Source organism: Parasteatoda tepidariorum, chromosome X1 (genome assembly GCF_043381705.1).
Source record: "Parasteatoda tepidariorum isolate YZ-2023 chromosome X1, CAS_Ptep_4.0, whole genome shotgun sequence".
Lineage (NCBI taxonomy): Eukaryota > Metazoa > Arthropoda > Arachnida > Araneae > Theridiidae > Parasteatoda > Parasteatoda tepidariorum.
The window spans coordinates 62,500,656-62,528,038 of NC_092214.1; the positions used below are offsets into that span (position 1 = coordinate 62,500,656).

At 29.2% G+C, this 27,383-nt stretch overlaps 2 protein-coding genes across 4 annotated transcripts in view; one reads left to right on the forward strand and one right to left on the reverse strand.

Moving 5' to 3' along the window:
* LOC107452631 (putative defense protein 3) lies at positions 1-27,297 on the forward strand. Of its 2 annotated transcripts, none has more exons than XM_016069169.3 (5): positions 1-158; positions 17,034-17,230; positions 21,858-21,994; positions 23,551-23,642; positions 27,004-27,297. In XM_016069169.3, coding segments are annotated over exons 1-5 (498 nt in total). In that variant the 5' UTR covers positions 1-156; the 3' UTR covers positions 27,074-27,297. The 2 variants fall into 2 exon arrangements, with proteins under 2 accessions (XP_015924655.1, XP_015924656.1); XM_016069170.3 differs by lacking the exon at positions 1-158 and adding an exon at positions 16,782-16,911.
* The window catches only part of LOC107452630 (uncharacterized), a 479,485-nt gene that overhangs the window by 192,438 nt on the left and 259,664 nt on the right, over positions 1-27,383 (reverse strand). The window lies entirely within an intron of this gene.

Below are 27,383 nucleotides of genomic sequence, written 5' to 3' on the forward strand. Positions count from 1 at the left end.
TGCATACTTGAAAATGAAACCGGTTTAAGAAAAATAATAATAACTGGTCCTTGAAGTTTGATTGTAAGGTATATAGCTCTTATCTTGAGGACTCACTGCATTCATTTGCTGGAAGACCTCTCTTAATCCTGTAGCCCACGTCTGATTTTGGGGAAAATGTAAGCATAAAACAAAAAACTAAATTTTATGTTTTCTTAAGTTTTCGCTTAAATCGAAATATATTTTTTGCTGATATTGTTAAAATTGTAATCCTTATTCATTCTTACTTTTTTAAACTCAATATTCTGTTATTTATTTATTATAATTCGCAAAAACAAAATTAAACAATCATTTCTTAACGATAAAAAAATATTTATTTTTCATTATACTTAATTAATTCCTGCAAAAGTATAATTATGCAGTGCTTTCCGCTCATACTTTTAGGTAGATTTTCAAAAATAAAAAAAAGAGATAAATAAATACAAAGGATGTTAAATTTTATTTAATACTCGCATTTTAACCCTCTGGCGCAGAATTTTTATTAAACATGTTTTTCATATTTTTTTCATTATTTTGTATATACATCAAAATCAGTGAACAATATTATATTTAGCATTTTATTAGCTTATGGTTATAAAATACCTCATGAAACACCGGTTTCTTTTTCTGTGGTAAAGGTAAAATCTTTCCAACACGGCTCACTTGCAAACAATAATTTCTCAAATTTGCATTTGTTTGCAGTTATTTAGATTTAAGAGAAACAGTTAGTCATCATCGAAATTTCTTTAATTTACGGTATCAATTATTGATACATTTTTGATTATGTCTGAACTTTTTTTCAAACTACTTTTTTTTTATTTTACATTTTAGTACAAATATGATTCCGATAATCTAACAGCTATTTTTAGTAACTATTAGACTGGTTTTTTTTTAATAATTAAAAATACAAAATATATTTTTGATTGTGATTAGAGCGTCAGGAAAAAATATATATATAGAAGTGACACCGGTGTCCTATCTGCGTCAAAGGATTAATTAAATTTTCAAACATTATTCTTTGTTAATGTATAAACTATGATTAGAAGTATTCTTTTTTTTTTCTAAATTATATAGTGTTCTTTATAGGCATTATACTCCAATACTTCATAGGGGAAATAAAAATAGTTATATTAAACATTAAATTGTTTACGTGATCAAATATTATATGTTACCAGGGTTATTTAAATGCTTTAAAATGAACTTGAATCATATCCTTAACTTCTGTTTGAAAAATTCCTTCACTAAACATTTATGGTTGCCTCTCTTCTTTAAAATAGAACTCTTCTTTTAATAATCTTATTATAGCTAAAACTGGCTCCACAGTTTGTTGACGCAATTAACATTCTTTTCGAACGTTAAGATAAGAAACACGTGTATGAATTCGCTTTGTGCTCTAAATAAGAATCTATATGCTGCTCCATTGAATGTGAATAATAAGAGGGATAGTGGTTTGAATATATGAAGAAGTGTTAAGTCATTATTAAATGTGTTTTGAAAAGTGCGAGGTAAAATTAAGAGCTACTGACTCTAAACGTTTGAATCGTGCAAATCTTCTTCCAATAATATTTTATATAACATTATGTATCGCTCAATTCCGAAAATCGCATTAGATGTATTTTTATATCTTTTATTCATTTCCTTAAATAGTTCAAAAATGTCTCTAAAAACTTCGGATGGAAGAAAAAATGAATTATTTTAATTTGAATGACACGAAATTTTACTAGAAAAATCTTCATTAACTGATTCGAAAATGCCATGGCTTTATTTTGAAATATTCAAATTGGGAGGTGAGTCTTTGTGATACATTGTTAGAAAACTTTTTCGAGACAGACAAGATTAAATTTAAGAAAAGTTCGACCAATAAAACTTAAACTAGCAAAGTTTCAGCTAAAGAATTAATTAAAGGCTTTACATGTAAATGTCAAATTATTCAGAAATCAATACGCCTTAAGATATAATGACTTGTAAATAAAGTGTCTCATTAATAGAGGTATAATCTATAAGGAAGATAACGAAATAATTACGTTTCTCAAAAAAATATGGGGTTAATAAATCAATGGACAATTATTACGGGGGCTCTTTGTTAGTGAATTGAGCAAAAGCACAGTAAACCATGTAACTTATATTAACCGAAAATTTTTCCCTCTGTTAATGTAACTTTTTATGCCATAAATCAAAGCTGAAAATAAATCTGTTGAGCAACAAATAATTACAATTATTATAATAATTCATTGTAAAGAAAAATTTAGAAAAAATTTAGTATAAAGAAAAAATTTGATTTTCACTTGTTAATTTTTTTGTTCTTCAAATTGTAAAATCTGGGTAAATATTTATCAAAATATTTCCTTATAAACTTTGGAGCTTAGTTAAGAATATAATTTGAATTATATTATAAAAATTTAGTTAACTCTAGCTAAATGGTTTTTCTGGTAATCCATGCTTTTGCTTAATTCATCGATGAACATGCTCCTGTAGAGGCCACCCATTACGCTTGTAACCTCACGTTGTTTAGCTACATGGGCATGTTTTAGCATCGACTGCATGTTCCATCACATCAAGTTTATGTCTCTTTGTATAATTAATCCTGTATGCATAGTGCGTTATGAATAAAAGTTTGGAAAATGAATAAATTCTGACTATTTGACTCAATAACCAGATTTTTCTTCTCTAAAATGCAGTTTTCATGATTTAAGAGACCAACTTAAGATATGCAATGATTATTGATTAAGTTCCGAGATCAGGCACAAAACACACTTTTCTTTTTGAATAATTATACCTTTTACGACGACGGATTTGATAAGCTGTAGCCGCGATCTGGAAAATAAGATTGCAATAATTTAAATCGAATTTTCAAAAAGTCAGATATTTAAAATTCCTTTTCTCAGGAATCATTTAACGGATTTCGTTCAAGCTTTCTATTTTACAACACAAAATTATATTTTTAAAATTGGTGTAAAAATTTGTGCTCTTTATTTCAAAATTTTTTCGATTATTATTAAGTAAAATAATAAATAATTATTAAAAATTATTTTTTGCATGGGATTATCTTAGGATAAGCAAATTGTATAATTGTGGGTAAAAATTTTTCAGTTAGCTTGAAAAGTTTTCGATTTATAGCGAAATACGCAAAAAAGTAAAATTAGCATCAAAGGGTCCAAACTTTCGACCGCTCTCCTAACCGCACTATGGTGACCATATTCCTCAGATTGTGGCAACCCCTATATTTTGAGGGTCGGAAATCTAAATCTGCCTAAAAAAAATGTTTATTTAGAGAAAGTACGCTTTTGTGCCTGATTTCGTATCTTAAAATAGCGTCAGCTCTAAACTATTTAGCACATTCGAGGTTACTCTCTTGAACCATTAAGATCGAGTTCTATATTTTACAAAGCAAAATTTGCTGTCGGACAATAATGGATTAGTTATATGATTAAATGAGAGTTTTTTTTTAACGTGAAGTTTAATTTTTATTTCGTGATTCATTATTTAATATGATGAAATTTCTGTAATCAACCTTGACATATACAACATTACTTTTGTTATTTTTGGCGTTAAGTATAAATCATTTAACAAGTTGCATTAAAACAGGAAATAATGAATTTAACCTTGACTATAAGATTAAATATAACTAATAATGACTTTCTTATTCGAAGGACATGAACCGGAAAGTCATCAATACATTTCTACCTTCCAGTATTACACAAGTGAATGAAATACCATAACATAAAAAAATAATAAATAAAAAATATCAAAACATAGTGACGTCTAATGTGCGTATATTCATATTCAATTAATACGAAAAGGTTCGAATAATGTTGATCAACACTGAATGACCTTCAAAAATTTTTTTTTATGAACTTTTAAATTAGATTATGTTTGTAAAACAGAGCATATCTCTTTGCCATATATTGTATGAATAAGGATTGTTTTTTTCAATATTGACGCACAGTAACATTTAAAGAGTGCTAAGACTCTTTAATTGTAGTTTCTTACTTTTTCCTCTTTGACGCGATTGAACACTTTTTTTTACATCATTCGTCAAAATAAATTGAAAGTTTAAAATTTTAAGTATCTGAAAGTAAAATTAGGAATTCGAATGTGGGAGATGGAATATGATCAAATAAAATGAATTTTTATGTATAAGCAACAAAATGCACAGTCACGAAACATTTAATTTGTACAAAATAAAAAATGGATCTCCCTGTATATAACTTTTGATCTAATGATTGGATCTTCACGTTCTAGTATTCAATCGTAATGGTTTTAGGGGTGAAATTCAATAAGCTAATTAATTTTAAAATTAATTAAAAAATTTAAGCTACGAAATCAGACACAAAAATGCACTTTCTTTGAATAAGCATACCATTTTTTCTCGTAGTTCCTGGAACGGATTCGGATATTTCCCGAGAAATCGAATTTCAGAAATACGCTTTTTTTTTTTTAAATTCTCAGGAACTATTCATCCGATTTCACTCAAATTTTGTATTTTGCCATGTAAAATTTTGATGTTTTGAATGATGTAAAAAAAATCGTGTACCTTATTTTGTTATAAACGAATTTTATAATTGTAAGCAAAAATTTTTCAATTCCGCTATCTGGGTCTATGGTTTTCACAGTTTGATCAGAAGAGGGATCCAAAGTTTGGACCCCATGTTAATTTCACTTTTTGCATATTTTGCCACGTATCGAGAAAATTATAAACAAATTGAAAAATTTTTTGCTAACTATTATAAAATTCGTTTGTCCAAAGATATTCCATACGAAAAATAAATTTTAGTAAATATTTATACTACTTTATTATAAGAATCGAGAACATTTTGTATTGTAAGCTATAAAATTTTTTATATCATTTTAAAGCATTTAATTTTGCATTACAAAATGCAAAATTAAATGCTTTGAATAGTTCTTTAGAAGTCACATATTTAAAATTCGAATTTTATAATTGTGTGCAAAAAATTTTCAATGTGCTTAAAAAGTCCTCAAGTTATGGTGAAATACGCAAAAACTAAAATTAACATTAAAGGTTCCAAATTTTCGAACGCTCTCCTGACCACACTATTGGGACCATATTTCCAAAATTGCGGTCAAAAATCTAAAACCGTCGAATAAAAGTTATGTAAGTATATTTTTGTGTCTTATTTCGTAACTTAAAATATCGTCTGCACTAATTAATTAGCTTATTTCAGGTCACCCCCTTGAACCATTAAGTCTGATACCTAGAACGTCCGAAATTCCGATCATTAGATCAAAAGTTATTCAGAATGGTCCGTTTTTTTTTTGACATTTACAAAATCTGACAGAAAATTTTCGCTTTAGTATGACCTAATTTTGCTTTATTTTTAAAATATGGACCCAGTTACGTTAATAGAGCCCCTTGAGCCATGGTGGCTGAGCGGATAGAGCGTTCGTCTTCCAAAGAGGTGCCCCGTTTTCGAATCCCAGCGATGGCTGGTTAATATGAATTCCGTACCCAGTTAGCACCTACTACAGTGCTGACGTAAAAATTATCCTCAGAGGTAGACGGATCATGGGTTAGAGTCCCCTTTCGGTTAGGCTAACTGTGGGAAGTGTTTGTGATTTTCCTCTCCATGTAACGCAAATGCGTGTTTGTTCCATCAAAAAGTCCTCCACGAATTCAAATTTCTCCCAATACTTGATCCAAGAGTTCTTTTATCTTCTGAATTGGGTATATAAGGCTACGGAATTGAAAATTGTTAGTCGTAAACGTAAAAAAAATTGGGTCGGCTGTTCAACGACGATTAAAAAAAAAATAGAGGCCTTTGAGCCGTGATGGCTCAGGGGATCGACCGTTCGCTTTCCAATGAGGTGAACCGGGTTCGAATCTCAGCGATGGCTGGTCGATACGTATTCCGCACCCAGCTCGCACCGACCACAGTGCTGACGTAAAAAATTCTCAGCGGACATAAGTTAGAGTCCCCTTGCCGTCAATCTAACCATGGGAGGTTTCCGTGATTTTCCTCACCATGTAACGCAAATGCAATATGCAACGCAAACGCAACCAACAAAAAGTCCTCCACGAAGGCAAATTTCTCCCACTACTTGATCTACTACTCTCCCACTACTTGAGTTCCCTTGTCTTCTGGATTATTGGGTTCAAAATTACAAGGCTACGGAGTTAAACATTAGAAGTCGTAACCCCAAAAATTGGATCGGCTGTTCAACGATGGTTATAATATAAAATATAAAATAGAGTCCCTTAATGTTAATTTTGCTCTGCATATTTCGCCTTGTCACTGAAACTACTCGTATTTAAGGGCATCAAAACATTTTCACTCAAAATTATGTTTATTTAAAGACAATACCGTGTAAAAAATAAGTTTTTATAATTGCTCTTATTTTTACTATTTAATAATCCTCGAAAATGTTTGTTGTAAGGCATAGAAATTTTTAATTTCTTTTATACTATGTAATTTTTAATGTCAAAAAATTTGAGCGAAATTTTGTTGATTAAGTTTCTGAGTAATTAAACTTCCAAAAACATTTCTCATGAACTATTCGACGGATTTCATTTAGGTGTTGGATTTCATAATTTAAATTTACATTATTTAAAATAGTATAGAATTCGAATGTTTTATAACCAAAATATTTTCTCAAATATTATAATTTAAATAATATTTGAGAATATTATTTGAAATATATAATATTTTAAACCAAAATATTATAAAAGTCCCTTTTGCACGGAATTATCATTGAATACACGAGTTTTATAATTGAGTGCAAAAATTGTTCGTTTTTCTTAAATAATTCCGCAGATATGGTAAAATACGCAAGAAATTAAATTAACTCAAAGGGGCTCAAACTTCCGTCCATTTTTCTATCTTAACTACTGGGGCTATAATTTACAGATTGCGGCAACCCAACACTTATATTATGACGGCCAGCAATCTAAATACATCGAGAATATGTATTTTTATTCAAAGAATGTACGTTTTCGGGTCTGATTTCGAATTTTTAAATATCATCTACAAAAATTAATTAGAATATTTAAGGTTAGACATTTGAACTATTAAGGATTCCATCTTATAAGTGAAAATCTAGCTAGTAGTTCTAAAATTATTATGTTGTTCTGTTTTTTATTTTGCGCACTGCATAGGCTAAAAAGATTTGCCCTTCGCTGCCGGCGATAAAAGTGAAAAATCAACAAAAATAAACACCAATATCAAAAGGAATATAATTTTTTGTTTCAAGGTAAATTTTTTTAGCAGTTTTAAGGCAAACTATTGCTTTTTAGAAAAATGTGATAAAACTGTTTTATTTTTGATAAAACTCTCTTTTTTACGAAATAAAATAGTTACTAATGAGATGTAGTTATACAGAGTTCATAAAATACTATTTTATGAGTATGTTTATTTCCATTTCTTTTCGTCTGTTAGTTCTTAATCATTTCAATAAAAGCATTAAAGCATAAAAGAAAAAGAAACATTGCGAAATATGCAATATACCTTATTATTATAAACCATTAATTAATTTCATTATTCATATCATTAAGATAAATGTATATCTTACGTTTCTCAAGGCGACAATGTTACGCTTTATAAACATTGCGTGTTGTAATTTCAAACTTCAGACAGGTGAAAAAAAGTAATGCTGTCTGTGTCCTTCGATTGCTTATTTCAAAACCATAATAGGGTATTTGGTTATTTTAATAACGTTAATTTTAAATTCAGACAATGACATATATTTATATACTTTTTTTACTGTATGATTATTTTCTCCAAAATGTAAAAACTAAGCCATTCGACTTTTAATATAAGTAGACTTCTGTAAGAAAACGATGTTCACAAAGATTTACAATCATATAAAGTTACAAACAAATTTTAAATCATTCACAGTTTTAAAGGTAGATTCATAACCATTAAATTATTATTTTTTTATTATATCTAGAGTTGTAATGGGTGGAAAAAAAACCCGGATTATTCCCGGAAAATCGGGTTTTTGGGAAGTAAATTTTTAAAATTGCAGGTTTTAATTCCAAAAGTTTAAATTGATGTTCAAATCAATGCAATTTTCAACGGAAGTAGCAGCAGCCGTTGGTAAAAACAACTATGATAAATGAGTTTATGAAATTTTTAACTTTTTGCCTAATTTTTGATTGCTTGCTATTTTTTTTAACATTTATCAAACTATGAATTTTTTTATTGTCATAATTTATATTTTTAGCTGCTATTCTTTTAATATTTTATTGCGAAGTAATTATGTTCAGTAATTTTTCAATAAATTTATAAAGTTAAAAATACCAAATTTAATATTTACGTTCAATAAAGCATTTCTTGATTATTTAAGGGAAGGTTTTAGAAAAAGAAATTGAAAGCCATTGCAATTGAAATTGAAGTATATAAAGTTGCTCAAATGCAAATGCTATCTTTTATTTCATATGGAGCTGTAATATTGCATACTTTAATCTCTTAATTCATATTACAAATAGGCTGGTTTTGTATACCTTCGAAATTCTCAATATTCCCCCAAAATCCGTGTTTTATCCCCAAAGCATCAGTTTTTTTCCCATCTATCAAAAACTGTGGGTTTTTTGCCTCATTAATTATACCTTGCTGTCACATATTTTATAAATAGTACATTTGCAAAGAACTATTTATTGTTTGGCTACTTTTATGATAAATCGTAATTATTTTGTATCGGGTTTTATGCCAACAAGAAATTGTATATGATTTTTGCAGTTTATTTGGATATTGAAGAAGAACATATATGATATTGAAAATTTATTTCCATTTTAAAATATCACCTTATGTAAATAATTTATTCCAATTTTAAATGTAGCTTTGTATAAAAAAAAATTTTTTCTTTAAGAATATAACCTTGGATACATAACTTATTTCTTATTTCCATTTTAAAATATAATCTGAATTCTAGTAGAACTTTAGATAGTATGTTAAGAAAAAGAAGTATTTTTGAAAAATAACTATTCCAGTAATAAACAGTAAATATAACATACATTATGGTAAAGTATTGGTGAAAATGCCTCCCCCCCCCCAAATCGATCTGTCGATTTTCCTTTCATTTACCAATCGAGATCATTCGACATTTCTAATATATGCAGAAATATTCTTCTAATTAGTCTAATTAATTGCTAATTAGTCTTCTAATTAGTTATCTCGCAAATGAGAATGATAATCTATTATTCATGCAGCCCTCCTTTGATGTCAAAAAAGCTTGTCGGAAATTCTATTTACATATTTATTCATTTCGCTAATACAGATCAACAATAGAAAATGCGCATTTTTTTTCTTTAATTAAAATAGTGACGTTTAATTGAAACAGTTTCTTCAGAATACTAATATGAAAAATGAAAAATCTTAAAAGAAACTTTTATTTCCAAATTCCAATTATTATAATCTAACTTTGTTTTCTAGAAGTAAATTATATTTTTGTTTTCAAATTTCATCATTATTTAAAAACAAATAACAAATTCGAACATTGTTGCTAAAAGGGCCTTTTTGAAATTTGCTGATGCTGAGAAAATGGAGTCTATAGGCACATCTGCTCTTTTTATACCAAGGTTAGAAAAGCATTGACCCATACACCTTGTTGCAGTTCAGAGCAGTGACCCTTTTTTCAGTAATATTGGCTCTCCATATTACCAATACACCAATTATGAAATCTAATTCATTAATGTATTAAACTTGGATTTCGGCTCTTTTTAAGAAGACCATGAACAATATTCGTATACATTATTTTCGTGATTATATTCATTATTTTCGTGAACAATAAACGTTAGTATTTATAAACAACATAAATAAAATATTGTAAAGTGGTTCACATTTTTTATTTTATTTCGTTGCATATTTTAGCTAGTTGCTAGCATAGAACTTAATATTTTATTCTGATCATTATTAAATCAAACGGTCTTCAATTTAAACATTAATGGTTTGTAAAGAGTTCCTAACGTTTATAAAACTTGCTTCTTTTTAATTTCATTTTTTATTTATTATTTCAAATTCAACAAAAATATCACCTAATATGTTCTACCGCTAGATTATTCATAGTTATTGGAAAAGGAAATAAAAAGTTTTGGTAGAAATATGATAGAAGAAAATGTATACATTTTGGAAATTTCTCCTTTTTATCTATAACATTGATTTAAATAGGGTGAATAAAATGAGAAACAAGCTATATTTACTCTCCTATGACAAAAGCTCCCATTTCAGATATTTAATAACGACACTCTAATGCAGAGGTCACCAAACTGGTCTATATAGACCCCCAGGGGTCTATTTAACAAAAGCGGGGGTCGATCTTAGCCAGGGGGTCGAATGGGGGTCGATCCGAATCGGAAAATCACACATACCTCATTGAGTATGTAAAATTTGTGAGTTTTTTTATAATTGACTTAAAATCAGTTCCTTTAAAAAACATAATTTAATAAACGTATCGGGTGAAACAAGTATTTACGTATCAGCGCGCAGTGGAACGAACTCAGCACAGTTTATAAATCAGATGCATATGTGCGCTTGTCCAAATGTCACGTGTGACGAGCATAGACGTTGCAAACGCAAACGTCATGGGCAGTTTGCAAACTGTAAACAGTGCTGAATATTTGCAGTGTAATTCATAAAACTTTTATAGTTTTGGATAATTAGTTATTGTTTCGATAAAAACCATTCGTTTAGTTTAGATATCAATTTTAATTATCAATGCATGTAAAAAAAGAAGGTAAGCATTTATAATATGGATAAGTACAACCAGCGACAAAAGTATAGCACACTTTGTATTTTTTTACGAAAATTAAAATTGACCAATTTTGAACCCAATATAGCAAACCTTGCAAAAAAACACCAGGCACACCCATCTCATTGATTAAGAAGCAATAAATCTGTAGTTACTTTACTTATTATTTCTACTTATTCATAATTACTTATTATTTAATACATATTAAGGTATTTAAATTTCAACATAAATATATTTTTCATAAAACTATTGTTACACAATGTACTATTACTTTAATAAATGTTTAAAATCATAAAAAACACAGTAGCTAATGAAGTTTTATTTTAATTATCAGAAAATTACTTTTATGGGGGTCGATGGAGACTTCGAAAAATTAGGTAGGGGTCGATGATCAAAAAGTTTGGCGACCCCTGCTCTAATGGAATCTTTCCTGATTTATCTTTTGAATGAACTGATATAAGTTTATTTACTTTGTATTAATTTATTATTTTGATTAGAACTAATTATTAATTTTTAATATTATAATGAATTCATTATTAATTTATAATTATTATGAATCAATTATTAATTTATTAGTTTATTTATTTAATTTCCATTTATTTATTATTTTGACAAAACCATTACATTTTAAAGATAAAAAAATTTTAAGCATACTTAGCAAATTTTAATGAATGATTTAGTGCTAACGGTTTTTATGTTTTTCAAAACTACTTAACAAATCGTAAGAATACCTTTTTATATCAGCACACAATTTTCTAGCTACTGTCGAAAATGAATCGCCTAACAAAACAAGTGCCCTTAAAAACAGTATCCAATTTTTTTCGGAAATATTGATATAGACGTAGCTTTTAATTTTTTCCCACGCTCATATTAGATCAACAACAGGCGATATTTTATTTTTTATAATTTTATAAATGAAATGAACTACTGAAAAAAAAAAGTTCCTTAAGCCTTTGAAGAAGAGAGGTTGATATAGAAATAAATGCCATAGCTGTTTGTTATATATTTGCTATGGATTATGCACTTGAACCAATTTATATATTCGAAACAGTATTTCTCTAAAATAGTTTCACCTATTCATATAATTTAAAACTTCAAAAACTGAAAATTTTATCAAATGATGTGACCACTTATAACTGTCACCAAACTAAATTAAAAAATTCATAGAGTGTCAATACGAAGCATAAATTATATAAATTGGAAAGGAATGTAAAAAAGTAGCCAATTTTTTTTCTTGCAAATTATTATTAAATAATCGAAAGCAAATACAAATGTGTTAATTGCTAATCAATGATATTTGAACTAATTACTCTTTATGAACTGGTTAGGGAACTTCTTTAATTTATTCAATTTTATTAGCATAATTAGTTTGACTTAAATTCAACTCTATCATTGATTTTTTTTACTGTTACATATTAGTTATGTTTATTTATTTATTTATTTCACTACCATACATTAACTTCAGTTAAGAATGCTGAAATATATCTCATTAAGTATTCCATTACAGCATTCGTTTATTAAACTACTGAGTTGTTCAGAAAGTACTCTTTTTTTGATGAAAATGAAAGACGATTTTCTTATATTGAATAAATGTTCTTTTGAATTATACATTGTCCATTCTGGCCCAATACCTTTTGTCCTCTTTCTGGCAATAGCATGATTCCACACTTATAAAAGATTTTTTTCTTTGTTGGCAAAAAACTGATCAAGCTTATTTTTGACGTAAATTTTTTACCGATTAAAAAAATTTATAGAAACCGGAACATTTTTTGAGAAAACCCATTCTTTGTCATCAATGCCGATGCACTTCAAAAATAGATACTAAATAAATAGATAATAAATAGAAAAATAGATAAAAGCAAATTACAGACGTCAAACACGACGACACAAATTTCTTTCCGTAAGAACATGAGGAACCCATATAACAAGCTTTGAGATTATACCTTAGGCTTTTCTAATGATCACGAACAGCCGAAATCGGTAGATTTAATGTCTAAACGATCTACCCAGTTGTTTTTTGCCGGTTTGCATCAATTAATGCCTTTATTGCATCTTTATTAGCATAAACTGGCGTGGTTCTTCATCGTGCATCTTAATCGAAATTTTACCGAATCGAAATTTCGTAAACCAGTTTTAACTCTACCATACTACGATTATATCTTCTCAATACACATTTAATAATTTTTTTCTTGCATTTTCATCTTTTCGATCGTAAAAAAATAAAATGTTTCGAAAATGCTGCTTTTCATTTTCTATACTTGAAAGGGCACCAACCAAAAATTACTGCGTAGAGGAATCGAAATTTTTCATAAGCAAGCCTTGCTATATAAGCTGTCAAAAAATATAATGACTATGCTGAAGTGTGAAGTTGGTTGTGAAAAAATATAATTAAGTCTTTTGCTTGGAACAAAAATGAAATTACTTTCCGTACAACCCAATATTTACAAAAAAATAAATACTAACTAAATAAAGCTAAACAGCGTAAATAAAGCACAAAATAATGGCTCGACAACCAACTGCTGTCAGCCTTTGCAAAACAATGTGTATAAACATTGTTTTGCTTCATTCATACGTCAAAGTATATCCTTTCTTCATTTGAGTATTTACGAAAAGGTATCAAACAATAACAATAATTTTTCCTAGTAATATGGTTTTTGACGAAAAGTAACAGTTTTAAGTAACAGTTCAAGAGGGACGGTAAAATTGAAATATAATTTCAGATCTTTTAAACTTTTGAAAAATAAATATGCAATAAATTTATGACATAATTAAAATATGTATAATCACGGATAAATAATTCTCAAATAATTATGGAGCTGTGCTTTATTTTACAACGAATATGGGCTTTAGAATATTTTCGTTTTACTACTATTATAAATTATTTTTTAAAAATTGTATTTTTAATGCTTATCTATACATATACATGCATACATATATATATATTATTATATATATATTGTCACTTNATATATATATATATGTATGTATATAATGTGCATGAAAAAAATTAAGAATTCTGCGATTTGATTAGTAAACTGTAATGGACAATTTATGAGAGCAAGCCGATTTTAAGATTATGTAAACTATTACCTATTGGACAATCATTTTTTTTTCTGGTCAGAAACGTTAATGAATTCATTTTTCTTATCAATTTTTTCTATAGTAATTTAGTTTCAAAACGAAGTAGAAAATTTCCTGTTATCCGCTTAAGTTGAAATTTAAAAAAAACAAAAAAACAATAGCTACTCCTTGAAACAAAGAACTGAAATTCTTGTCCTATTTTACTGTTTCTTTAAGAAACATTTAAATATCGACTATTTTAATAAGTATGTTTATAGCCTTGTGTTTTACCAGTCAATGATACTTCCTGTATGCAGACGTATAAGGTCATAGGAAAATGGCTTTGAGGCATATCACGAAACTTACAATAAATGATACTTTCTTTTTTGCAGGAAGCATGCAAAGAATTTGATTTACAAAAAGACCAGCTGTTTGGCCTCTAGATGTTCTAGTTCCTCATATGTTAATATTGAACTCCGGATTGACATAAGCAATTAATTATTCTTCATTTTAATTAATTATATTAAGAACAAAATTTAGGCCACTTCGATAGATGAATTTTATTTTACTTGTTAGATGATTCGATATTATTTTTTAGGAGAAAAATATTAAGTCAAAAACTTTTTTTGTTCGTATAAAGCATCTTAAAACTCTTATATCCATTAGAAAAGCTCTCTATAGAAATACATCTCTATTAACTGTTTCTTATTCATAAAATAGCGAAAGTAATCCTTTGTGAATAAAATTAAATTTCATCAAATTCATTCCATTTGTGATTTTTAAACGTTGTGTATAATGAAATTTTAGTTCATCAGTGTTGATTTTATAAAGGGTTCTATAAAGGGTAGTATTTGATTTGATTTAATATTCTATATGTTCTATATTGATTTGAGTTTTATTGACAAATGATCAGAAGTCGAGCAATGCTAATCTCTGTAAGGTATATTATCACAGAAAGGGATCAAATTAACATTTTATTATTCTAGTTAGCATTACCGTAAAAAAAAAAACAACTTTAAATTGAATGGGTGTTTCAATTTAAGCTTCTGGGGAGAAATATATTTATGTCGATGTTATGTACAATCGAAGACAAATTTTAAATTCGAAATGACTCAGAAAAGCTTTAATAAATAACATTATTTTTTTCTAATTTATAACGATAATATTAATATTGCAATTTAGTACCTTTAAAAATACACTATAGGAATCATGATCCTGTGAGCTTCAAAAATTATAAAATATGCTACACAGAAATTAAATAAATAAATAAATATATAAATAAAATAAGTGGTGTATAAGTAGTTTGATAATATTCTAACTTGATTTCATTTCGCTTGAAGCAGTTTGAAATAAGTTATTTGAATTCAGAGAACGTGCCAATGTCACAAGATAAAGAAATCCTATATTTTTTTCTTTTTTTTAAATTATCGTCTGCCAGATTTTCCAGATAGGAAAAATAATACATTTTTACTAAGCGGATTTGTGTGAATGTTTGGATCTTCTTGACTATTTTTTTATATCTAACTACATGTATTTTTTATTCAATACAGCAGATAAAAAAATTATATCAAATAATAGAAAATATATTAAAAATATATTAAAGCAATAATAATAATAATAAAAACACTGAATAACTTATGACCTAATGGTCGGAAGTACACGCAGTGAAAAAAAGGTGCACTTTTCATGTTTCAAGGAGAAATTTCTTAAATACTTTATAATTTGCTTATAATCAATGATTTTGGTATATCAAGTAAATAAAAGAAAGAAAAGAAAGACTAAAGAATGTAAGGAAAGCGATGAACCATTGAATACATGAATTAATGATTTTGATTTTATTTAAATAGGAATTGAAGCAAACGAAATAAACGAAATAATTTTAATGGTAGTTGATGTTATTACTTATGCCACTTGCCAATATCAGCAAGTCAGTTCGAAACCAAGTGCATTTTTAAGGCAGAGGGTGCGTTCCTTGTTTTTAAGTGGTACCATCTATGACTAAGAATAAGATTTCAGTCACCCACACGTCACAGCTCGTTTTATAGAGAGGACCTATTCATGTATCATTCATTCATCCACAGATCGCAATTTTGACCTGAACCTGAGAACTATCCATCTCCAATTCAGTACCCTCAGAGGTATTGATTTGTTAGGGGAACTTTGTGACCCCGACAGATTTAACGGCACCAGTCACCTTTTGATACACGGGGATTCCTCGGCTGGCGGGATTCGAAATCACGAGCTCACGAACATGAGCCCAACGTCCTACCAACCAGCCTATCCCGGCCCAAATCAATGATTGCATATAGCTAAGATGATACTTATTTTCATTAGATCCCCAAAGAGAAAAAAAACGCGAAGAGTCTTCCGTTTAGTGAAGTAATGATTTGTTAGTAATGGAATTTGATAAATCAATCTGCTCCATACTTTCTATGTTGAAGGCTTTAATTGAACCAAATTTCCCATTTCTAAAACCAAAGAAGGAGAAAGTTCCTAAAATGATGCAGTCTTAACAAGTAGCAGTTAAAAAAGTCACATTTGAATTTTGTAACAGGTAATATTATGTTCCCTTAATATTTTATAGGTCTATAGCAGGGGTGGCGAACCTTTATGCATCAACGNAATTTAGTTTAGTGAAAACTATTAGGAGCTCTCGAACATGAGCCCAACGTACTACCAACCAGCCTATCCCGGCCCCCTTTAATGGTAGTAAGGTAAAAAGTTATGGATTGTAGTGAAAAATACTACTTATCAGTTCGAAAGTGACTCAGAATTCAATTTCAATTTTTAAAAAGGATGTAGAGGGTATTCATGAAGTTTCTAATATATTCTTAAGTGTTCACATGATGTTCACATGAACTTGTGGAAATTACTAAAAGATTTGAAATATATATTTCAATTTATGATATCATGGATATTGAACATCCGCAAGGAAATTCACTTGACAAGGAAATGTATGAGAACATCTAACCGGATGCACAAACTCCGTTGTACCTTGTAGAAGATTCTATTTAAATACGAAATATTTTTTTTTAAAAAAAAAGAGAGAAAAGGAATACTAGATACTTATCATTTTAAATTAGGAAGTCTGAATTATAATATACGTAAAACAACAAGCTTCTTCCTAACGATGTATTTTACATTCCATATTTTATAAAGCAATTAATTGAGTTTTAAATTAAATTTAACCATGATTATACCAAAAACTTTTTCATGATATTATAAAAATAACTGAAATCTTTTTTCTATTTCAGGTCAACTTATTGTTTACACATTTTGTTGGTAGGTTGTGCTTTATATGCAATATCGAAAGCGTATCCAACAGGAGCACCGCAAGAAACTTGCAAAATATTCACTGCTAGCCACACAGGTCATACAGCTCAAAATAGTCAATCAACATATACCATAACAGCTAGCCCATCAACTGTGGCTTCTGGAGGAACTATCACAGGTATAAATATTTTAATATTAAATGATACCACCATAAATCAAAAATAAAGAATTAAATTTTTTTATTGATACTCTCTGCTGAGTTACACAATTTTATTAAGAAGTTAACATTAACTTAACTTAAAAATTGAGTTCATCATCAGGAACACCATTTTGAAACATCAAAAAAAGAGTTGCTCGTTATCAATAAATGCCACGTGTAAATGCAACATTATGAAAAGCTTTTTTGCCCCAGTAAAAAAAATTTGACTATTTTTTTTTGTTCTTATAATAAATAATATGTTTAGGTAGATTCATAGATTATATTTCGGTACAGTTGTGTTCCTTCAATATATGATTTAGTTCCTTTTATATGATTCATTCGTTCCTTTTATATGATTTATTACATGATTTAGTCGTCTTTTGAGTTAAGACTTAAAATTGTAACGAGTGTAAAAAGTTTTGAGTTAGACAAGCTTCAATCCGTTTTATTTCACTCGTCTTTATTTTATTTTAGTTAAGGAAAGAAAAATCATTACCTTTTCAATAATAAGAGGAATAAAAGCTAAGTTGAAATAGAATTAAAATTTGAGAAAAAAACATGCGCGAAAAATAATTTCGAATATTGATAAATTTTTTTAAAAAGTTTAATAAATCAAGTCAATAAAAATTAAAAGTGATAATAAAGTGATAATAACATTATAAATACACAAATAATAAAATGTTCAATAATTAATCATTACTGGGTAATTAAGTCATTTGAAGATGCATTAATTATCAATTCCTAATGTATTATCAACTGTATTTAATTTTTTTTTTCGAATTGATACTCAATTTTTCTTTGGCATATTGCAATTTTTATTACCACAAAGAGGGGTAATTTTATAATCTTGAAATTCGTAATCTATTTTATGACATCTTGAAAAGTTTCAGAACAAAACGATAAATATAACAATCTTCTTCGAATTAAGGAAACAATTTTCTCGGCTATTATTTAGTTCAAGTATTTGTCAGGGTGCCGAAAATCATATTTTAAAAAATAACGAAGTTGCTTCAGTGCACAAAAAACGTTCCGCCTTACACTGATTCTCTTATACCTATAAGTGAGAAAATCTTAAAACTTGAGACCTCCATTACTACCTACGATAAATATAACAATCTTCTCCGAATTGAGGAAACAATTTTCTCGGCTATTATTTAGTTTAAGCATTTGTCAATGTGCCGAAAATCATTATTTAAAAAATAGCGAAGTTGCTTCAGTGTACAAGAAACGTTCCGGTTTACACTCATTCTCTTATATCTATGAGTGAGAAAATCTTAAAACTTGAGACCTCCATTTCCTATAAACATAAACTTCTTTTGCTGAACTTTTAATAAAAATCGAAGTGATTAACGATGGGTAGAAAACAATTATAATTTCATCGCAATTGGACTTTTTTAATTTTAGAGCATATTGTACAATAATATCGTTCAAATTTACTGCAGCTTTAATATGGGCTATATGTTCAACTGAATCATAGTATTTCTCAAGTTTTATAGTCCGATATTATAGTTCAACTTGAACGGAAACTTGGCTTAAAATTAATTTATTAAAGTTACAAAAAATTTTCATCGTATTAAGGTTCAGATAATCAAGATTATGTATCAAAGTTGAACTGAGCTTTGTTACGGTTTAAGTAAAGTGTTCTCACAACATCCCGTTGTGGGCCAGGAGGGTCATGAAAGTCAAGGCTTCGCAATTTTGTGATCATGATGGGGATAGCAATGTGGTCAGCATTGCGCACTGCCCGCCTTTGCTTCCCAGACAAACTAGTACCCATTGATCTGAAGATGGGTAGGTCTCAATCAGGGTCACCGGGAACAAAACCAAGAATTTTTACTTCAGAATTTTTGAAAAATCAAGAAAAAATTCAATCGATTTCAAAAAATCAATCCATTCTACTTGATGGTATTTTTAAAAATAAAATAATTTATTAAACTCCTTAAAATCCTTGAAATGTAATAATCAAAGCGTAAAAGGTTTTCTTTCCCTTAAAAATATTTTTCTATTTTCTTAACTTTAAATTCAATTGTCTCTTATGCTCTTACATGCTTTTCCCATGTAACGGGAAAAATAATAGCAGTAAAATTATCTATATATTTTTTTGCAGCCATGTACTTCTAAAACTGAAGATCAAAACAAAAGAAAAAAAACTGAAGATCTTTTTTTCAAATTTACTTCGGAGTTCGGAGTTATTAAATTTTAAAATTTTGCAAATTTTTTATACAAACCCTAAAGGTTAATAAAAAAATACATATTTTTTCCCGTCATTTGGGTAGAATTATCACCATACTCTTTCCTTTTATTATAAAAAATGATTATTGCAATTAGGGGGTTCGATGTTAGTATAGACTAACATCGAGAATTTTTCGAATGCGCATCTGTTTCTAAGATAACGGTAACGTTCCCCTAGTCTCAATGATGACACATGTTGTGCCGTTAGATTATCCTTTCTTTCTTTCTTTTATTCATTTTCATAGAACTATGTTTAATTTCAATCTTTACGATTTCAATTTTTAAACATGCATTTGTTATTTGAAATTTTCCAAGTTGAATTTGATAATCTTTGAATCGATAAAATTAAGAGAGTAAATTTAGCTTTTACACTTTTTCGATCTGAGTTACCATTTTGGCATTTCAATTTGAAATTTTATTTCTTATTTTGCACTAATGAAGTTTTAATTTCATTTTCTTTCAGGCTGTATTTAATATTTTAAACCTAAATAATGTCTAAGAAAAAATAAAGGAATAAATAAATGAAAAACAAATCCAAATAACGTTTTTTTTTTCTTCTGAACATATGCACGTAATTAGAATTTTATTTAAAACTTTTTACCATTTGTATGTTTTTTTAGTTTTAAGACCAATGAAATGCGCGAGTGACGTGATCTGAAAAAAAAGAGAAAAAAAAATCTCGCAAACAGTACGAGAGTTGACGATATAACGAGCTGGAGGCGTAACCTTTAATGTAGTTTAATTAAGACAACATTAGTTTTTGGCTTATTTTATGCGAAAGTAAAAGGATTTTTTTTTTTTTGCTGCATAATTTAGTTTAGTGAAAACTATTAGTTTCAGAGCTCATACTTTTTTCAGCCTCATACTCGTTACCACGTTGTACATTGTTCAACTTTTTAATTTGTTTTGGTTGTTGTTGTTGTTGTTCAGTTACGTCGCACTAGAGCTGCACAATGGGCTATTGGCGACTGTCTGGGAAACATCCCTGTTTTGATCCTCTGCATAGGGGATGGCACCCCCTCTTAGGTAGNGCTTCGGTAGCCCGACGACCTGCACGCGAAGTCGAGCACTTTACGATAGAACAGTTTAACGAGGACCAATACCGCACACCCTCGGTCCCTACGCAGGCTGATCCAAGTGGTCACCCACCCGCACACTGACCGTAGCCAGTGATGCTTGACTTCAGTGATCTGCTGGGAACCGTTACTTAACGATCAGTCCACTGCGGGACTAATTTGTTTTGTAACAATTGAATTGTAAAGTGGCGTTTTTATGCGTAAGCAGTTTTCAGCGATTGCCGAGTGATAGCGAGCAGGGATTGAAACCTCTAATATAATTAATATATAAATTAAAAGATATTTGAAATCCTTAGAAAAGCAAAACAGAAACCGATTAATCTGGAAATAAAAATAATAAAAATAATAAATGGAAATAGATTGGTCATGTTATACGTAAACCTGAAAAATTTAAAGTAAAGGAAGTCTTTGATAGGAACCCTCATGGCAATAGAAGAAGAGGAAGACCTAAAAATACTTGGTGCAGAACGGTTGTAAACGCATTGAAAACAATAGGAAAGACATGGAAAGAGGCAAAATATCTGGCCACAAATAGAGTGAGATGGAAAGCTATAATAGAAGTCCTATGCTCCGATTTGGAGCAGAAAGGAATATGTGTATGTAAGTTAAAAGATATTTAAGCATAAAAGCTAAAGCATCAAACATAGCCAAGATGGAAAAGGCAAGGGAAGCGATTTGAAATAAACTGCGTAGGCAGTTGGTGAACGATATCGAGCAGAGTGTGGTGACCTCCTATTTATAGTAGAATGTATGAATATTTAATATAAATTTTTTTAAAGAAGTTAATTATGTCAAATAGCATTTTTTGGAAATTATATTAAAAATGATAAAATAAAATATGATGTTTATGAAACATATTTTCATTCTTTATTTATTGAACATTGTACAATTATATTTGCATTAGTTTATATATTTATATTTTCATTACATAATATGTATTTTCATTAGCATAAAATTAATTTTTATGATTTAATTTTAAATGAAAATATACTAATTTTAACAATGCATGTAAAAGTCATCAGTGGTGGAGGCTCCGGGGAAATAGTTTGTAAAAACGAGTGCAGCGAAGTCAAATTACGAAACGAGCTAAAAAGAACTACATAAAATATGCAGATTTAAGAATTAGCAAGAAACAATAAGCAGGAGGCCGAGCTCTTTGGTAAATAACATAATTGTATTCGAATAGTGGTACATTCCATTCTTTTATGTAACGTAATAAAAATCATTAATGATAAAAATTGACCCACTTGTAACTTATGAGGGACTATTGTTGAAATAATGTTTTCGTATGCTTTTAGTTACCCTTCAAGGTAATGGTGAACCATTTAAAGGCTTCTTTATCCAAGGACAAGACAAAAATTCCAAGAAACCAGTTGGAAAATTCCTAAAACAGTCTGAAGCTCAAACCAGAGATTGCTCCGGAACAGGATCACAAGTAAGGAAAAAATAAAATTCCATATCATTTTTAATTTATAATTTTGTGTTATAAGCTATTTTTCCAACAAAAAAAAGAGGGAATATCATCAGTTTAGTGTAGATAAAAAAATTTATTAAATAAGGGAAAAATTTATTCTTCTTGTTTTTAGTGGGCTTTCGTATCTAAGTATATTACACTATTAAAAGTGCTGATACAAATAGTGTTATTGACACTTCTCTATTAATGAGCAACAGAATTTTTTAAAAAAGTAACGCTTATGGCTCTATTTAACACACACACACACATAAATATAATAATTTTTCGGTTGACTTATTCCAAAATTATAAGTTGTTGCTTCTAATGCCAATACCAACAAGCCTGCTTGGTGAAATCAACGAATTTAAAGCAGAGGGTAAGTTTCTTGTTATTCAGTGACGCCATCTATAAGCAAGAATACGACTGTCATCCATACACACGTCACAGCCCGTTTATAAGGTGGACCCAATCATACATCCACAGATCATAATTTTAACACGAACCAGGGAACGATGAATCTCAAATTCAGTAACCCCAGAGGTATGATTTGTTATCCGAATATGGAGGGGTTTGTGATCCAAAAGATTTAACGTGCACCAGCTACCGTTTGTTACACGGTGACAACTCACGTCTTCAGGCAGAACTCACGATCTTTTGGACATGAGCTCAACGCCCTACCAACCAGGCTATCCCGGCCACTTATAAGTTGTTCATTCAAACACATAGATAACACGAGATTTTTTTTTTCATTTTGTGAAGTAGTTAAATGTTAACCGACATTATAGCTATCCATAACAAAAATCTTTGTCTTAATCTTATTCAATATCAAAGGCATTTTTTCGCATCTTGATAGGGTGTAAAGAGATTTTTTCCTCACACGGAAGCAGACAGAAATTACTAAGACCGATCGAATCTTGTTCTTGGCTACAATAATTGAGGGAATGAATAATGATTGATGAGTAAAAGGCGCTGCCCATTGCGCGATGTCTATTGTTCCTTGCAAAGAAAACCTAATATCATAATTATCGATAAAATGAGTTATGGAAACTTTTTGTAAAACTGCATGTATCGTTTCGTTGCTTGATAATTTTATCAAAATAAACAACAACAACAAAAAAAACGGAAGTATTTCTTACTCATTTTAAATTGCGGAATTTTGTAATTTTCCTTTTCGCCTAAAATAAATAAATAAACAGTGTATTAGCATATTCTTTTTACCATACCTATTGGGTGCTTCTGTGCCCCGAGAATAGATTAACCTCTTTCACGTCACGCCTAATCACTCGACCACAAGATCGTTTACAATTTGAGTTACATTCACATACACACAGAGGAAAGAACGTCGTTCCCTCTGATACAGAATTCAAATCCTACCCCTCATTACCTCATTGTACAAACATTTTATGCCTCGGACTTTTAATCTAAATCAAAAGCTTTCTAAAACCAGAATGCAAAATGTTATTTTTAATTTAAAAAACAATTATTTCATGACAATATACTGAAATTTTTTTTAATTGTATCATTTTTCTTTCATTTAGGATGCTGCAACACACGTAAACGCTAATAATAAGAGCAAAATTCTTCTTCAATGGCAAGCTCCATCAGATTACAAAGGAACTGTGGTGTTTAGGTAAATGATTTCTTTTTCGAAGAAGAAAAATGCTTTTAATGCGTATTATTCTTCCATTCTTTTTAATTTGTAGGCAAAGTAAATACTAATATACTCTGAGTTGAAAGTGAAGAGGGCAATTTATGGGTTCTTTTCTACTTAGAAAAATCTTTTGAGCTGCCTCACAATTTGCAAGAGATCAAAATTCAATGTAGTGCATGTTCAGCTCACAGGACAAAATATTGATAATTTAAAATTCCATGGAACTCCCCCTCCTGATTAATTCATAATCGCCTGGATTGGGTTAGGAATTGAGTTCACTGCATTTTGTAGATACATTCAGTATATGCCACTCGCTACGGATTCCATCACATAAATTCAATTAAAAATTCGAGTGTTCTACTTTCGGCATTTTACCTGCTATTCCATTATGTCCCGTATATTTTTATAGGGTTCATGCAACACCTCCTAGAAGAGAGAAGACCTCTGCATGATTTATTATAAATGAGTTTTCTAATCATTTAGTATCCCAAACGTAGTGACATCTTTCTTATATCCACTCACTGCGCAGTTTATGTTTGTTACGTTTGACCACTGAATTGATATTTGTTGAAGCCCTCTTCTAGGAAGTGTTGGTTGGAGCCATATGATTTTGCTGGTTAATCGAAATGTAATAAGGTGAATAAGTGTTCATAAAATCAGTCACATATTTTTCTAACCCGCTGAGTTTAGCTATTGTCATCTTGAGAAATAGTGGTATAAGTTGCACGTATCATACATGTAGATGGTTTTTCTTCTTTTTTTTTCTAATGCCAGGCACTAAACTCTCGTTCCTTGCCTTGGAAGTGTAGCTCATTTAACGTTTACCGGGTGGGCACCTGTGAACCTTAGTCACGGAGTCGAGCCATATTACCCATGCCACATTTTTACAGAGAAACCCTTCATAGAGTGAGCCACATTCACCCAAAAGAAGAGAACACATAGAAAAAAAAAAACATCCATGCTCTGACCGGGATTCGAAGTCGATATTGAGTAGTTATTAAAACAATATCACTCTCACTTTTACTTTCACATTCAAATCCCAATTTTTATATCTATTTATTTTTTACGCTCAGTAATTGAGGCAATCGTTAAAAAAAAAGAATATGGGAATTTTATAATCGAAATTAGAGGGAGCTTTAAGTTGGTATTTTAGGTTAGTTTTGATTGTATACATGCTCGACCAGGCATATAAAAGTAAAAGGTTCAATGCGTAAACTTAAAAAAAAAAAAAAAAAAAAAAAAAAAAAAAAAAANTACAATGCGCAAAAAAAAAAAAAAAAACGGATCACTCTGAATAACTTTTGATCGAACAATCGGATCTTCGCGTTCTAGGACACAATCTCATTGGTTTGAAGGGGTGACCTCAAATATGCTAATTAATTAGTGGAGATAATATTTTAAGTTACGAAATTTTTCACAAAAACGCCTATTCTGTGAATAAACATAACTTTTTTTCGAAGAATTCAGATTTTTGACCCCCAAAATGTAGGGGTTAGCCGCAATCTGGGAAATACGGTCCCCTAAGTTTGATCAGGAGAGCAGTCCAAAGTTTGGACCCCTTGATTAATTTTATTTTTGCGTATTTCGCCATATCTCAAGAATTTTTTAGATTAATTGAAATATTTTTGCACACAACTATGAAATTTGTTTATTCAAATAGAATTCCACAGAAATATAACTTTTAGAAAATATTTATTCTTTTTTATTATTTTGTTTAATAATGGGTGAAAAATTTTGTGTTGTAAGGAATGCAATTTTTATATAATTTTTAAAGATGTAATTTTACATGGCAAAATGCAAAATTTGAACAGAATTGGTCGAATGGTTCTTGAAAAATCAAATTTTAACTGTACGGCATTTTGCCATACTGTATTTTGCCATGTAAAATTGCATCCTTTAAAATGACTTTACCATTCGAAATTGTTTCGACCATTATTAACTAAGATGATAAAAAATAATAAATATTTGCTGAAATTTATATTTTTCGTGATATTATCGTTAGATAAACACATTTCATAGTTGTGAGCAAAAATTTTTCAGTTCGATTAAAAAGTTCTCGATATATGGTGAAATGCGCAAAAAATAAAATTAAAATTAAGGGGTCCAAACTTTGAACTGCTCTCTTGACCGAACTATGTGAACCATATTTCTCAAATGGTGACTACCCCTATAGCTTGGGAGTCAGAAATTCGAATCCGTCGAAGAAAAAAAGATATGTTTATTCAGAGAAAGTATGTTTTTGTGTCTGATTTCGTAACTTAAAATATCGTCTGCACTAATTAATTTGCATATTTGAGGTCCCCCCCTTCTCGAGCCATTAAGATTGAGTCCTAGAACGTGAAAATCCGATCATTGGATCAAAAGTTATTCTAGGTGGTCCATTTTTTTTATTTTGCGCACTGTACATGTCCTATCTGAATTTTTACCTGCCCGGACATGTCTGGCAGTATAACTCTCGAACCCTGTTATGTACACTAACAAATTTATGAACTCTTCACACTGAAAATTTGCAGTAAAATTCTATTGTAATAGGACTGAAACATGTCTCCTACAATTTATTTCAAAACGTATACTTACAATAAGTTGTAATTAAATTAATTGATTTTTTCCCTCTTAAATTGATGTTTGCAGCATGTGCCATCATTATTTGTGAAAATTTTATTTTTTATAAATTTTTCATTAAAACTTCTCATTTCTCCTAGTTGTTCCCATACATTTTCAAAAAGCTATTTTAAAATCTAAATTGAATTTATAAGGAAAATAATAACAAGAATATGTGTTTTTACAAATCATCAAGTATTACGAAGATATTGATTTAAGCGATAGTCAGAATTAACTAATTGGTTTCCGATTTAGATGAAAATTAATTTATTTTCTAAATAGTTAACTTTTTTACTCAGTTCTGATATTTTCTACGTTTTCCATGGAAAGTGGTAATTATTTTAAACAATTAATTCTTTATTAGTATAAAATTATTGAATCACACAGTATTTCTAAATAAAACGGGAAGACAGTGAAAATATAATTAAAATTGAATAACTATCATTTACAATAAAAAATTTATATTAAGAAATCAAATAAAAAATATTTCATGATATAATTTACAGTATTAGTTTATAAATATTCAGTTCAAGAAAAATAAAATGTTCCTTATCTCATACTTAAAAGTTTAAGAATAAATGATCCGAAAGAATAAATGTTTCTAGAATTTAATTCACAAGTGAAAACTTCAAAAGATTTAACAAGAATAATTGTTTTGATAGGTAGTTACACATATCCCCTTAATATATTGTTATTACTTTAGATTTTTTCATTTAGATCCGTTGTTTTTTACTTTCAGATCCGTTGTTGTGAAAACTTACGAACTCTTCTGGAACAACGTCTATAGCAGCCCTATAACAGTGGCTTAAGCTTAAAATTTCTGTAACAGGTGGCTGGAAAAAGCTGTTTCCAAAAGAAACTAAAGGCAGAAATCACAAATGTAATATGATATATATAACAACTTCAAAGTTCAGAAACAATTACATTCTTATAAATCAATTGGTTTAAATTTATTGGAAGCTTTGTAAGCAATGTTCCGTTCTTCCGTGTCAAATTTACAACAGAAATAAAAATTTTATATTTTTGTAAAAAATTACTGTATTACTGTCAATCTTTCAATTTCTTTACACACACTTGAATACATCAAATATATATTCCTGATTAATGCATAATCGCCTG

Coding starts and splice junctions, on each gene's coding strand:
- LOC107452631 (XM_016069169.3), top strand. Junction 17,231..21,857: donor TTCTGGAGGAACTATCACAG/GTATAAATATTT, acceptor GTATGCTTTTAG/TTACCCTTCAAGGTAATGGT. Junction 23,643..27,003: donor AAAGGAACTGTGGTGTTTAG/GTAAATGATTTC, acceptor TTTTACTTTCAG/ATCCGTTGTTGTGAAAACTT.